The sequence below is a fragment of the Neomonachus schauinslandi genome, chromosome 11 (genome assembly GCF_002201575.2).
Source record: "Neomonachus schauinslandi chromosome 11, ASM220157v2, whole genome shotgun sequence".
NCBI classification, from domain to species: domain Eukaryota; kingdom Metazoa; phylum Chordata; class Mammalia; order Carnivora; family Phocidae; genus Neomonachus; species Neomonachus schauinslandi.
In genome coordinates this window covers 17,726,109-17,741,625 of record NC_058413.1, presented here as the reverse complement: position 1 = coordinate 17,741,625, position 15,517 = coordinate 17,726,109, and the positions used below count along the sequence as shown (strand labels likewise).

The 15,517-nt window shown below is 41.5% G+C and overlaps 1 protein-coding gene across 2 annotated transcripts in view; it reads left to right on the top strand.

The window, feature by feature from the left end:
- The window catches only part of ALKBH3 (alkB homolog 3, alpha-ketoglutarate dependent dioxygenase), a 34,836-nt gene that overhangs the window by 9,632 nt on the left and 9,687 nt on the right, over positions 1-15,517 (top strand). For both annotated transcript variants that reach the window (XM_021684755.1, XM_021684754.1), the window contains exons 7-8: positions 561-649; positions 6,602-6,811. In XM_021684755.1, coding sequence (XP_021540430.1) covers positions 561-649; positions 6,602-6,811 — 299 coding nt within the window. The remainder of the gene's footprint in view (positions 1-560; positions 650-6,601; positions 6,812-15,517) is intronic.

Here is a 15,517-nt window from a genome sequence, read left to right as displayed (position 1 = left end):
TAGCAGTTGATACCAGTTGTGGGGGAGAAATAGCAGATCTATGGATAACTCCCTTTTAGATAAATTGGACATCAAAAACTTCTGACTACAGTCAGCTTCGTGCTGTGGTTGGTCAAAACCCTTTTCTTAAAATCAAAAGGTGGCACGTTGATGAACAGTGTGTCTTGTTTCTTGTATGGATGTTGGTGTCACAGATTCCTGCCTACAAGGGTTCAGACTTCATAACCTGCTTTTTTTAGACCCTCCCTAATCTGAACTGTTCTGCAGTGTGACTCCACTCTTATTTATGTCCTCACTGACACACGTCACACATAGTCTCACCTCAGAGCCTTTGCTGTTATGGTTTCTGCCAACACACCTTCTCTTGTCTTCTTTCTTTGAGCTCTGACGCATTCTACTCGTGAAATCCCATGTCCTCTAAGAACGTGGAACCTTGGGTCAGAGCCCATCTTCACTCTGCCTTTGTATTTCTCATGGTTTGTTGCACATTGCATGGCACTCAGTAGGCACACCTTAAATAGCATTAAACCATTTCAAAGGCCCTGTATTTTCTTTCTTAGATGTAACTTACAAGCAACCAAGACTTACAGCATGGTATGGAGAACTTCCTTACACTTACTCAAGAATCACTATGGAACCAAATCCTCACGTATGTTGGAATATTGTTGTTGGTATGGTTTTATAGACTATGTACTATAAATGTAGAGTACTGTAAAATAACAGTATATTATCTTGTAGAGTTGCATGATGGTTCCTAGTTCCAAAAATTCTCTGGGTTCAAACACTGAGTCTTTGTGCTTATCATTCTCGGTGTGTTTTTTTATCTAGAGATGAACTCTGAGGATGAGAAAAAAATTGGAGCTAGAATAAACTGGAACCAGGCTTAAGGATTTCAGGAAAATGAACCATTTCTTCAAATCTTCCCCTTTCCCCAGCTTTTCTGGCCGTAGCCTTCTGTGTACACCCTGCCTGGTACACATTTGCTTTGGAGCCAAATTCTTATGACTGGCCAGTGAGGTCAGAACATCTCTTTCCATTTCTCAGGCTCTTTTGCCATTTGTGAAAAAAAAAGTCTCGTGTTTTTCTTGTTGACTTTATACTCATTCTGTGGCTGCAGTTTTTAGACTTTAGAAATCTTATCGTGGCTTTGGCTTATTTCTACTGTTTCTTTTGTTTTTAAAAATTTCCATGACAGTAGACAAGGAGATTCTTGTATATAAATTAAGCTTGTCCAAAGCATAGAGTTAAGGTCCAAGAAACAGCTCCCTGTTTAGTTCCTGGAATCTTGCCTTTGGCAAATAATTTTATGCTTTATTGAATGAGACTTTGAAGAAAATGGAGTTTTTCTTATGACACAGGGATAAACAGAAATATGACACATTTTAGAGCTTCTAGTAATTTGTAATAATAAACTCCCACTTGGCTACAGTGTTCAGGGACAAAATATTGATGGGGGTGGAAGTGGGGATGTGGCTTTTTCACATAAGAAGATAGCTCCATGCTTTTGTTTGTAGGGCTGCATTTAAAATGTGACCCAGGGAAGTGCTGAGACCCTTTATAGCTGAGGTTGATTTGGAAACATGAAGAGAATTGAATTAGACCAATCCAACAGATGGCTGGCCATGTTTCTGTCAGAATTAATTTACCTTCTTGTCAACAGTCATAGCAGAGAAGTTGAGGATTAAACAGGCTCTAAGGAAGAAGTTCTTTCCCAGCACTGTAGTTAATCTTTTAGAACAGGATTTCTCAACCTTGGTATTATTGGTTTTTGGGCTGGATAATTCTTTGTTGTTGGGGCTGTCCTGTACATTGTAGAATGTTTAGCAGTATCCATGACTTGTACCCAATAGATGCCAGAAGCACCCTTCACCCAGTTGGGACAACCAAAAATGACTCCAGATATTGCCAGACATTTGCTGGGGGGGCAGAATTGCCCTTGGCTAAGAACCCCTGCTTTAGGGGCACCTGGGTGGCTCAGTTGTTAAGCATCTGCCTTCGGCTCAGGTCATGATCCCAGGGTCCTGGGATCGAGCCCCACATTGGGCTCTCTGCTCCGCAGGAAGCCTGCTTCTCCCTCTCCCTCTGCCCCTGCTTGTGTTCCCTCTCTCGCTGTGTCTCTCTCTCTCTCTCTCTGTCAAATAAATAAATAAATAAATCTTTAAAAAAAAAAAGAACCCCTGCTTTAGAATAAACATAAGACACATCAGATATGCTGAATATTGTGGCCACTTATGCTTTGAAGACATTTTGACAACTCTTCAAAAGAATTTTTTAATGACAGTCTTTTTCTTACAATGTATGTAATGTGAATTTATTTTCAAAAATTTTAGAAACTACAGATAAGCATGAAGAATATTAAAATTTTGGGTAATTCTTCCACCTGATGTTTGGCTCCAGTCTTTTTATTTTTTAAAGTAGGCTCCATGCCCTACATGGGGCTTGAACTCATGACTCTGAGATCCAGAGTGAAGTGCTCTACCAACTGAGCCAGCCAGGTGCACCTCCCCCCCCCACACACACTTTTTTTCATTTTAGGGAATTGTATAGAGAGAATTTTTCTATAAAAATATCAACTATGTATACTACATTTCATTTAACTATCATTAACATATATTAGTATCATTAAATATTCTTTTACATCATATTTAATAGCTATGTAGTATTCCATAATCTGTATGTACATACCATAATTTATTCAAGCAAGCTTTTTTGTTGGATATTAAGGTTGTCAGATTAGAATTATTTTATTTGAATTTGGCTGGCTCATAGCTTTGTGTTTATTGCTAAAACATTTAGTTTGTTTATATACCATCATGAACAAAATCAAAAGAGATGGGCGCCTAGGTGGCTCAGTTGGTTAGGCGACTGCCTTCGGCTCAGGTCATGATCCTAGAGTCTCGGGATCGAGTCCTGCATCGGGCCCCCTGCTCAGCAGGGAGTCTGCTTCTCCCTCTCCCGCTACCCCCTCTTGTGCTCTCTCTCTCTCTCACTCTCTCTCTCAAATAAATAAAATCTTTAAAAAACAAACAAAAAAACCCAAAAGAGTTGTCTTTTTCTCAGATTTTGTAAAGGTATATATGTGTGTTGGGGGTTCTTGTTTAATTTTAACTTGTTTAATTTTAAAATTATTACCTCAAGCTTAATAACCTAAAGCGCAGGAGCAAATTCAGTCAGAGGTTATTAAACTTCTTTTAGTCTTTTTTGAACTAAATCTTATATGGACCCAATGTATGAAAATAAAGAAGTGCCTTGACTAGCTGGGAGTCCTACCAGCTTGACCTCTCCTTTCTCCTACTGTAATCCCAGAGACACCTCTGTGGTACCTAAGACTCTACAAAACAGTTTTTGAAAGCCACTGAATAGGTCCTTTTACTTCTGTGATTCATATTTTCTCATACTCTTTTCCTCAAATGTCTTTTAAGGATAGAATATCTTCACTGAACAGTGAGATGATGCTGAATTTTTAATTTAGACATTCAGTTCTGAGGGATCTGTATATAGAGTATTGGCTGGAGAGTCTAAATTAATCCTCTAGTTCATTATCCCCTTTTTTTCTCCTTACTTCACCCCCAAAAATAACCAGTAAAAATATATACCCACTTAGAAACATAATGCAAACTTGGAGTTATCACAGTACTCAGTCCCTAAGCAAGTCAGGGAAGTGCTAATTAGTTTCTCAGTCACATTGCAGAAAAGCTATCTTCCTCTTTTACATTCTTGTTTTTCTTGCTAAGTGTATAATTCTAGCATCTGATCTTTGTCTCCGTGAAGATAAGCTTAAAGCCATAAAATAAATAGGAAATACAGCCTGCTAACATTATTATGAAATTTCACTTTGAAATTTATTCTCTTGAACATAGGTTAGGTTAGTAACATTTCTATTTTACTGATCTAAGTTTGGTTTGTTGTTTTCGTTGTTTATTTTAAAAAATCCTCTGCTTAGAATGTAATGCTAATATCCATAATAAGGAATCCCAGTTTACCACGATTGCTACATCACAGCAAAGCTGAGTGATTCCCACATATGCTTCCTTGGCAGTTTTACCTGACAGTAGCCATGGGATATACTTACAATATTATGCTTTCCTTTGCTGAACATGTATTCCTTCACTACCATACATAGAACATGACTTTGAAGGTGTTCTCTAAGGTAGAGTTTTTAAAGTAGAATTGGTGGATCCCTGGAGGGGTCCACAAAGTCCTTTTGGGGAGTGCACAGGTCAAAATTATTATTATTTTTTTTTTAAAGATTTTATTTATTTATTTGCGAGAGAGAATGAGAGACAGAGAGCACGAGAGGGAGGAGGGTCAGAGGGAGAAGCAGACCCCCCGCTGAGCAGGGAGCCCGATGCAGGACTCGATCCCGGGACTCCAGGATCATGACCTGAGCCGAAGGCAGTCGCTTAACCAACTGAGCCACCCAGGCGCCCCGGTCAAAACTATTTTTATAATGATACTAGGAGTGTATGACATTTTCACTATGTTGAATTTGCACTGATGATACGAAAATAATGGTGGATAAAAAACTTCTGGTTAAAAATAAAACAAAAACAAAAAAACTTCTGGTGCCTGAGCATGAATCAGGTCATTGTCACCGAACTATGCTAGTGATCATGGTATTCTTCACCACCATGCACTTCCGGTTAAAAAAAAAAAAAAGGCTGGTTTCATTTAAGAACATTCCTCAAAGCAGTAAACATTATTAGTTTTATTAAATCTCAATATTTGAGTTCCTGTCTCTTTAATAGTTTGATGAAATGGAAAGTATGCGTAAAGCACTCCTGCTACAAGCCAAGTGTGATGGTTTGTCAAGGCAAAACACTTGTGTGATTCTTTAAGCTATAGCTGAACTACCTACTTTTATCATGGACCATTTTTGTTTGGAAGAACAACTAGCAGACAAACTGTAGTTATTCAGGCTTGAGTATTTGGTAGACATTTTCTAATGAATGAAGTGAGTATCCCTTCAAGGAAAACAATGGATAGGATTTGTTACTTATAAAAGTTGGGTTTTCAAGAGAATTAGAATTTTGGAAAAAGTCATATCCGCCCCTTTGATCCTGACCTCTTTCTATTACTTAGTCTTTTCTGATGAGATCCGTGGTAATATTAAATGGATATGGTTTTTTAAAATTGTATAATGAAATGTGTCAACAGTAATGTCAGTCTGCATTACTCATTGGATCAATATTTTCCACATGACCAATGCTTGATGTTACAGAATCATAAAAGATTAAAAGACTCAATCAAAGTGCAAGCAGGACCAGTAGATTTAAATGTAAGAGAATATAACAGAAGTTTGTTGATATGGTTTCCGATTCCACTCTGCAACTAGTACTTGTTGAGTTTTGGTGTAATAGCAAAGAGTATCCACAATTATTTGGAAAGGCTGGAAAAGACTCCTGTCCTTTTCTAACTACATATTCATGTGAAGCCAATTTTCTTCATATACTTCAACAAAAACAACATACTGTAACAGACTAAATGCAGAAGCAGATGTGAGAATCACCTCTTCAGTGAAGCCAAACAGTAAAGAGATTTGCAAAACAGTGCCATCTTCTTGCCAGTTTTTTGTATTGGAAAATAGAGTTATTTTTTGTAAAATAGTATTTATGTTAACGTGTCATGGGTTTGTATTTTTTTAAGTGAATTAACCAATAGTTTAACTTTTTTAAGTATTAATTTTTAATAGGATAAACGTCATAGTTGTAACCCATATAAACAGAAGTTCTTTGAGGTCCTCAATTTTTGATAGGGGTGTGAGAACAACTGTCATAAAAGGAAGCTCTGTAAGTACTTGAGGTTTCTTGGAGGAAGGACAGAATTCTAACAAGAACTAATACAAGCTATGCTGATTGTAGCTCCCGACTACAACCTAAGGTCGGGTCATGGCTTCCTATAGTGTACGTGGCAAGACTTGAGTTCCAAATATAAATGGCGTAGGGGAACCAGGAGCTCAGGAGGCAGGGCTGTAGTATCTGTTTAAATCGTCTATAGCTCACAGCCCATGTAGTTCTCAAGGCCACGTTGTGATTCTATTCTGTAGAAGGTTTTTTCCCTTAGGTTCTATTTTTAGGGAGTTAGCCACTCTGGAAATACTAAATATCTTTTTTTAAAAGCAATTCTGTCATTCACGATAAAATAGGAGTCGAGTGAACAGAGGGCCACCCAGCACTCCTCAGACTTCAGTCTGTACCTGCCAACTTCCTGGCAGCTCATCGGCTGGGGCGGCAGGCCGGGCTCCCCGCTCCACTTAACCTCCTTACTGACTGACTGAATGTGATGACAGTCGCTGCCTTCCGAGGGTCGTGTATTTTACATGGGAAGGTGGAGATGCGTAGAGAGGGTTGGTCCTCATGACATTGCTAGAGCAAGTTTAGTACCTTAGTAAAATTGTGGGGGTCAGCTTGCATCAAAATAGAAATAATGGGAGGGACTCGACTCCACTTGCCTGTGGCTGTCGCATTCCCAGTGTTCTCCTTATTCCACGCCCCTGTTTAGAACATGGCTGATTTTACGCTTCCTTCTGTTTTACCTGTGGCTGCCACCTTGTGTCTGATGTGAACCATCTCTGCCCCTTTTCTTGGCCTCCCAATTGCAGTGGCACCCTGTGCTGCGCACACTGAAGGACCAGATTGAAGAGAACACCGGCCGTACCTTCAACTCCTTGCTCTGCAATCTTTACCGAAATGAGAAGGACAGTGTCGACTGGCATAGCGACGACGAACCTTCCCTAGGGAGATGTCCCGTCATCGCTTCCCTGAGTTTTGGTGCCACACGCAGTTTTGAAATGAGAAGGAAGCCACCACCAGTGAGTATTCTCTTTCTCTTTTTTTATGTTTTTCTTGCCTTCTAATAGTCTGTGAAAAAAGTAGTGCTCTCAAAAGCTCCTGTTTTCAGATTTAGAGAGTAAGAGTACGTGTTTTATTGTTGAAACGTTTTCAACTGATTGCCTCCCCCATGGTTAACTTTGGACTCCCTTCGTTCATTCATTCATTCATTTACTTACCCGACAGAAACTGCTTGCCTTGTGCCCAGCGCCGGGGGCCTGTTTCTGTTGGGTGGAAACGAACAGACACAATCCCTGTCCTCATGGATACAGGGGATAGACAGATATTACTAATTATTAAAATAATTGGAATTATGATAGATGCTGTGAAGGAGGGCTTATAAAGGGAAGTCTCAAGCTAGTACATGCGAGATGGGAAAGGAAGGTGGTGTGAGGAAGATGCCCCTGAAAAAGACTTTATTGTATGTAAGTCTTCTGCCTCTTTTCTGTGAGGGAACATTGTAAGCATCTTCATTGCCTTCTGAGCCATCTTCTGAAATACAGATGAACCTGTAATTCTTTCAGAAAGAGGAAATTCAAGCCAAAATATCAGACGTGGTGGTCTGTCCAAGTTCAAGTGGAGAAGCAGTGACTAAACTATATAATAACTTTAGTTTTCGTCCCAGCTTTTACCTGTATTACACGACATTTGAGGGACACGAAGACTGTTAATTTTCTTAAATCAAAAAAGTATAGGACCTTAGAACTAAGATAGATAGAAGGATAGTAGGAACTCAAAAGAGCAAACCTCAACCAGATTATCTTATTATCTTTGTGTCTTTTTCTTACAAGGTTCCTGATCATTTAGCTAATAAATTAAAGCAGACCCAGTCAGTGTGGAAAGGCTTATAAGGCTGTGTTTAGAATATGACCTAATCCAGACCAAATAGTTAGTGTGTCAGTGCTCATGTCTGTTCTTCATCAGATATGCTGTTTCTAAGAACATAGTTAATGGACTGGGCTATTTTCCTGACACGTATTTCGGTTTCCATGGTATTTTGAAGCATATTGTTTTATTTTATTTTATTTTATTTTTTAAAATATTTTATTTATTTATTTGAGAGAGACAGAGATAGTGAGAGAGAGCTTGAGCAGGAAGGAGGGGGAGAAGCAGGATTCCCGCGGAACAGGGAGCCCGATGCGGGGCTCGATCCCAGGACCCCGGGATCATGACCCGAGCCAAAGGCAGAGGCTTAACCATCTGAGCCACCCAGGTGCCCTGCATATTGTTTTATTTTTGCATTTACGCCATTAAGCAGCTTTTGTTGGTATAATTTCCATTGATTAGGTTTTCTTTGGTATGTGTTAGCAGGGGATTGTCAGTTGCCAGTGACTTACTGAGTGAACTCGCTCCTGAGCACTTTGAATAGACTTCACAGTTTCATTGGTGATTAGCCTTCTCATATACCAGGAGTACCATTTGAGAAGCAGACAACCCAATGTTTGGGTATGGTTATGCTTTTATGTGCAGCTTCCACTCAGTTAAAACCCAGTTAAATAAATTATATGAAAAATTCATCCTGCCCTTGGGAAGACTCCTGTTATGTGAATAGCAGAGAAACACCATGTGTCTCATTTTTTTTTTTTTTTAAGATTTTATTTATTTATTTTGGGCGCCTGGGTGGCTCAGTTGGTTAAGCGACTGCCTTCGGCTCAGGTCATGATCCTGGAGTCCCTGGATTGAGTCCCGCATCGGGCTTCCTGCTCGGCAGGGAGTCTGCTTCTCCCTCTGACCCTCCCAACCCTCCCCCCTCTCATGTGCTCTCTCTCTCAGTCTCTCTCTCTCAAATAAATAAATAAAATCTTTAAAAAAAAAAAAGATTTTATTTATTTATTTGACAGAGAGAGAGAGCACAAGTAGGCAGAGTGACAGGCAGATGGAGAGGGAGAAACAGGCTCTCCACTGAGCAGAGAGCCGGATGTGGTGCTCGATCCCAAGACCCCAGGATCATGACCTGAGCTGAAAGCAGCCGCTTAACGGACTGAGCCACCCAGGCGCCCCCATGTGTCTCATTTTTAAGGTCAGATCCTCTTCTCAAGCCGGGCATAAGGAACACCAACTTTTTCTCAGGCATGATCGTGGGAGCTGGGGCTGTAGCAACGATTGAGTGAGATGAAGTCACCTTTTCCCTCCTGGAGCTTATGACCTAGCACATGCTGGTGCTCTGCCTTCCTGCGGGAGTTTTCCTTCCTCCTCTCTGACTGGCACGTAAGCTGTGCTACATGCAGGATAATGTTTAATGTAATCCTAGCTTCTCGTTCTTGGTGGTTACTTTCTTTGTTGCCAGGTATTTAAGTGTTCAGTTACTGTTTCTTTACAACATCCGTTCACCACCACCACCACCCTTTTAAAAACATTTTTGGCCTATTTATAGATTTGAAGCCTAAGGATTCCCAAAGCATGCCTTCTGGATAAGTAGTTTTACTGTAGAAGCAGTTTCCAGCCATTAAGCATTAGCAGTATTCTGGTGCCCAGAATACCCCCATTCCATGTCTCCTCCAGGCAGCTGAAGGTCTTCATTTTCTCATATGAAAACATTATTCATGGTGACCAAGAGCTATTTCTTGGTAATATACCTGACTTCTGTTAAAGGTTCATGAGTGGGTGGGTAATACAACTGCCACACAGCCTTGAAGGCAACCATTTGGAACAAAATCCCGGTTTAAGAGGGAGACTGCCCGTACTGAAGCTTTATCTTCTCAAGGCTTCTTACAGTTTATTTTGATGAGTATAGTGAAAGCACAGGCCATGAAATACTAGAAAACGTGGTACTGTCCCTGTAATTATCTGCCAGTGGCAAGAGAATCTGCACTATACCTATGATGGCTGATTTAATAAAAATATAGACCTCCTAAGTAAGAAAATTCACCTGAGATCTTGAAACAAAGTTGGCTGAGGAAACGGATTTGGGAGGAAATACAAAGGTGTCAGTACCGTAAGTCTTGGCTTCCTGCATAATCTAAACTATGACTGAGTTTGATATAATTGTATATCCCTTCAATTTTGGCTTTTGTTTAAGATGGGAAAATTGAAGCTTAATATATTGGAAATTATCATCACGCATTACTAAATACAGTTTAAAACTGGCTTTTTTCCCCCCCTCAGAACCTGTAAGTTCCATTCTTGGGTAAACAAGACCCAAGTTTAAACTTTTGGAAGGACTCATTCAGGTTTCTTTAACAGATCCCAAAATCTAGGACTCCACAAATCTAGCTAAACCAGAAGTACAGAAGCCTTTCTTTGAGTTGACAGCCTTGGAAATGCATATTAGAGTACATCCTCTCTAATTATAATGATCCCTTTCCTGAAGGATTGAAAGGAAATGGTTTTTGAAAATCTGTGTCTACTTTTCTTTCTAAACTCCGGTCGGTGAGGGCTCTGAGAACATGACTCATGATTCATACAACTCAAGGTAAAAGCATAAATTAAAGAGTATAAATTACGTTAGTCTTCTGTGCGGAATTTGTAGGAGTCTGACTTTCTGTCAGGAAACTCTTAGGAACCTAACTTAGTATGCTGCTATAGGCTGTAATTTTCACGTCTGTCAGCAAGACATGCAGAGTATGTTAGAGGTGGTGGGAGGGAATCTCTTTCAAAATCCGGTTCGTTTTAACCTATCAGAAGAGAAGCTAAATACCTGTTTGACTTGAGTCAAAATTTCTCATCTGAAAGTGACGGAGAAGAGTCATGAGACTTGGTGTACTTTATTCAGGTATGCAGTTTGGAGACAGAAAAGCATCTGTTTGGGGCCACTGTTTTTGTTACATGCCATCCCTTCCACCCCTGCGGTAGCTGTTTGTTGTACTGTCTGGCACCTTCGGCAGATCTCTGTAGCTGCTGGTCTTCTGAAAGCCGCCCCAGTTCTACACACGTCGTTCCTAGCAGTTTCTCCCTGTGCTGAAATGGCAAGGAGGTCTTTGTTTCCTAAGTATGAGTGCCCCTCTGATTCATGCAGTTGGCTCAGTTGGCTTCATGCAGGCGTCGTCCCTGGGATGAATGTTTCACCCCTCCAGGATGCTGATCCTTCTTCACTATCCTCTAGTCCAAGCCAGTCAACTCCTGCCCATTCATTTTGACTGTAGCATAAATTATCGTTTCCTTTAACGATAATAAGGTACTTGGTGGCCGAGTAAACTTGCCTGATCTTGCCGTTCCATTCACCCCATCCTTTCTTTTGTTAATTCAGTTAAAGACAGAGTGAATAGCACCATATCTATCTTCTGGCCAATGTCAGGATATACTATTCTCAAGACAAAAGTAAAGCTTACCAAATATACTTCAGTGGACACTTTTTTAGAAACCAAGAACCTTTTTTTATTCTTTCAAGCTGGGCTCATTAAAGTTTGTCTATGCTTCTTGTCCCAGACCCAGTTGTACTTTCCAAAATGCATCATGTCCCTGCTATAAAGATTAGTCTGGTTCTTTTCCCAGCTAGCTTTAGTTCTATACTGAAAAACAAGCTGGAAAAGGAACTACAAAAGCCATTTGGCAGGCTGCTATTTCTCTGTCAGTTACCATGGAAACAGTGATGGCTGATTTGGGGGGATATTAGATAATAGCAGGAAGTTTGTGATGTGCTGGAGGTTTAGATGCCAGAAGCCTTGTTCTTCTAGCACATTACCAATGGATAAGCTCTGTCCTTCATCAGCTGAATCCTGAAAATGTGAAGGGCTTCTGTCCACCTCAGGCTCTGGTGAGTTGAGGCAAATTCAGTGTTTCTCAAGCCACTTTTCTCTCTAGAACCTTCTGAAGAATGTGGACTCTGTTCATAGGACCAGAAGAGATGGTTGTAAAACCACTTCCAATGGTGGAGGCTTTGAGAGCTCCCAGTGACTTAGAGTTCCTAGTACCTGTCTTTCTCATTGGTTTTTTGGTCCACTCCTGGGAAGAGTGGAGTATGAAAAGGTCAGTTTGATCATAAATCCTGATATTTTTTCAGGACTTTAGAAGAAATGAGGATATTAGAATCCAAAATGCTATAATACTCACTAGCTTAAATTTGAAAGCTGGATAAACTACACGGGGCAGTATTTCATGGAGTAATGACTGAACCTCCGCCTCAGCCAGCACCCCACTGCTGCTGGTCCAGTCATCCATATCTCTTAATGAGCCCCTCTTCTGATTACAGCGTCTGTTCCGAAAAGTTACAGGAAATACCGGAAAAAATTGTTGATAACCATCGTCTTTTAAATACATCCCTAAATGAAATCTAGAAAATCAGTTTTTATTTCCTGTTTCTGTCACTGATATTGGCAAAAAGCACCTATCCATCTCATTTATACTTTCTTCTTTTTTTGTAAATGGGGTGATAATTGGTACTACTTTATGGGAGCAAAGTTGTTGCGCTAATCAGTGAATTTTTAAGCTGTTAAAAATGGTAGATGCGGGGCGCCTGGGTGGCTCAGTTGGTTAAGCGACTGCCTTCGGCTCAGGTCATGATCCTGGAGTCCCTGGATCGAGTCCCGCATTGGGCTCCCTGCTCGGCAGGGAGCCTGCTTCTCCCTCTGACCCTCCCCCCTCTCATGTGCTCTCTCTCTCTCTCATTCTGTCTCAAATAAATAAATAAAATCTTTAAAAAAAAAAATGGTAGATGCCACAGTGACTTTTCAGATTTGGAAATTGGAAAAGGAAATGAATGGCAGGGAAGCCCAAATCCCAAGATTCCTTTGGCCTGTGAAATGGCATTCATTGAGGGAGTAGAAGGGGCACTCGGGGAGGGTGAAGTGGCCTGTGGACCAGGAAAGGTTACTGAGTTTTTGAGCTCCTGTCTCTAGGGCCATTTAATGGTTTGGAGAATGTGAGTGAGTGGGTGGGTAAATGAAAATGTACATGTTTGAGCCCATAAAGCTGAGTAGTTCTGGTAGGACTTGAGTTATCATCAGACGTGAAATCCTGTGGGAGCTGGAATCATCATTTGCTGCCTTGGGGCCTTGTCTCAGCTGGAATCCATGCCCTGACTGCCACTGGGAAGAATTAATTTTTGCCAAGGACGGCCCAGTTTTGTAGTACCACTGACAGTCCTTTTAGTCTTGGAAGAACAACCTTTTCCAGAGTGATTCATCATATTTGCATGTGCCATGTTTAGGAATGGGGTCTGCTTCCAAACTTGACTTTTTTAAATTGTGTCCCAGTGGTAGAATTTTTTCTCCCCTTGCCATACTCCTAAGGAACTATTCCTAAGCCTTCTGATGATGTTCTCCTCTTTCCCAAGTGCTGTTTTCATGGTAGATGACTGCTTGGCTGGGGCAGAAGAGGGCTTAGTGAATTTGAGGAAGGAGAAGCAGACCCCACACCAGAGTAGAGTGAGCAGTGGAGGAGCAGAGCAGGTGATGAGATGGGGAGAGTGGGCAGGGACCAGATCATGCAGAGGCTCATGAGCCTCAGGAAGGAGCAGATTTTATGCACATTAAGAAGCCTCAAATGTGTGAAGCAGAAGAGTGACATGATCTCTTGGATAATTTTACAAAGTCAGTTGCTGCTATGTGGAGCCTGGACTAGAAAGGAGCACGCATGGAAGCCAAGAGACCAATTAAGAGCTTGTTATACCTCGTGCATACTTGGGACCAAGGCAGAGAAGGACAGAGGCGAACAGATTCAATGACACGAGCTCAGAGGAGCAGGGATTTTTAAGAGAGGTATGGGAATAATGGTCTGAAAGTGTTAATGCGGAGTATCTGGCTGGCTGGATGTGAAAGACACCATCACTTTCCACATGAGAGAGCTTCAGGGATTTGGAATCCTGGAGATAGCAAGGTTTCAATTAGGACACGCAAATCAAGGGAACATTCAGAGCACATGAGGTTGGAGATCTAGGGGTGTTTGCTCATCACTGAATGGGAATTCCGGAGGACACCATGGAAGGGTACAGGAGGGAGAGAGTGGGGGGAATTATGTCTGATCAGGTCACATCTAGGAATGGCTTGGGAATGAGTTACGTGGTTTTGATGGATCACTGGAGAACCCTGCACTTTTGCTGGGGGCTGGGGTCAGCTGGATGTCAGACATGGAGAGCATTTGTTTCTGGTGCTGCAGTCTTGGGTGGGAGCTCTTTCGAGATAGCAGTTCCTTTAAGTTGCATTTCTTGGAAATATATTATCAAGAATGGAATCATTATTACATTAAGCCTTCTGGTTCCAAAAGCACATTCGGTGTTGCTAGAAGGACTGTAATAGTGAGGGGAAAGCCAGGTTTATTTTTGCTGAAATTCAGTAACTTCTTGCTCCCACACTGCCCTGGGGACTATGTTGACAACAAGTCTGAACAATAGACACTGTCAGCAGCATTTCTCTCTGTTTGCCTTTCCACGTGTTTCCGTCCAGAAGGAAAGGCAGGAGTTCTCATGCTAGTCTGGTCCCCAGTGCTAAGTTTTCGATGCCTACAGAGAGAGCCTCTGTTGCATTGAACAACTGCCCAGACCTCCCAGGCAAGACCTTGGTGAGGTCCTGACTTACTGAACTATGGAGATCACTGGGCATGCCTGATATAGGATGGTCCATCACCCGTGCCAGTCCCTCATGCCTATTTACTGTCCTCACTTACCTCATCAGAACCTTCCATGCCAAATCAGTGCCAAATATCAGGAAAGAGTTGGATAAAAACTCAAAGATTTGTATGTGGCAAATGAGTGTAGACCTGTTTTGAACGGATAACCTCAGTGATTTCAAATCTATATTTTTCCAGCCAGCCTTTTACTTTAGCAGACCTCATTTCAGAAACAGCTGCTTCTCTATTTATTTATTTTTTTTAAAAGATTTTATTTATTTATTTGACAGAGACACAGCAAGAGAGGGAACACAAGCAGGGGGAGTGGGAGAGGGAGAAGCAGGCTTCCCACGGAGCAGGGAGCCCGATCAGGGCTCAATCCCAGAACCCTGGGATCATGACCTGAGCCGAAGGCAGACGTTCAACGACTGAGCCACCCAGGTGCCCCTGCTTCTTTTTTTCAAGTAATGTATTTCAAGATCGATATTGAGGATGCCATCATTTAAAGTGTGGTTCGAGTCAGCAGAATAATAACTAGAGATGACATTGTGGGGTCCTAGTTTTATTCTCTTCCCATAATTTCCATAACTAATATATTTTGTTTATGTCAGATTAAAAAAACATGTTACCACTGTAAAGAGTAAGTGCAGCTGTGTTCTTGTATTGGTGCTATAGGAGCAACTTTGCAGTCTAAATATAGCCACAAGCTTAGATGATCCATGAAGCAGTCTAGAAGCCAGCCAGGTTCTCAAGGGCAAGGGAACCCCACAATCTGATCAGGAAAACAAGCTGAAAAGAAATCTTTAAAAAAGCGAGTTGGGAGATCGCCTGGGTGGCTTAGTCGGTTAAGTGTCCAACTCTTGATTTCGGTTCAGGTCATGATCTCAGGGTCGTGAGATCGAGCCTTGTGTTGGGCTCCACGCTCAATGGGGAGTCTGCCTGAAGATTCTCTCTCTGTGTTCCCCCCATGCACGTGTATGTGCTCTCTCTCCCCCCCCCCCAAATAAATCTTTTAAAAAGCGGAGAGGGAGACATTATTGGCAGTCGTAATTTGGGAGGTAGGGCAAGTAAAGGGACAGCTGGCCCTCAGCAGGTTACATAGCTGTAGCATGGGTTGACATTCGGTTTTCAGTGACCATTTCAGTCTGCATACTTGTCAGGCAGCAGCTCCACCATGTATCTGATCCTTGGACCAGAGACCTAGG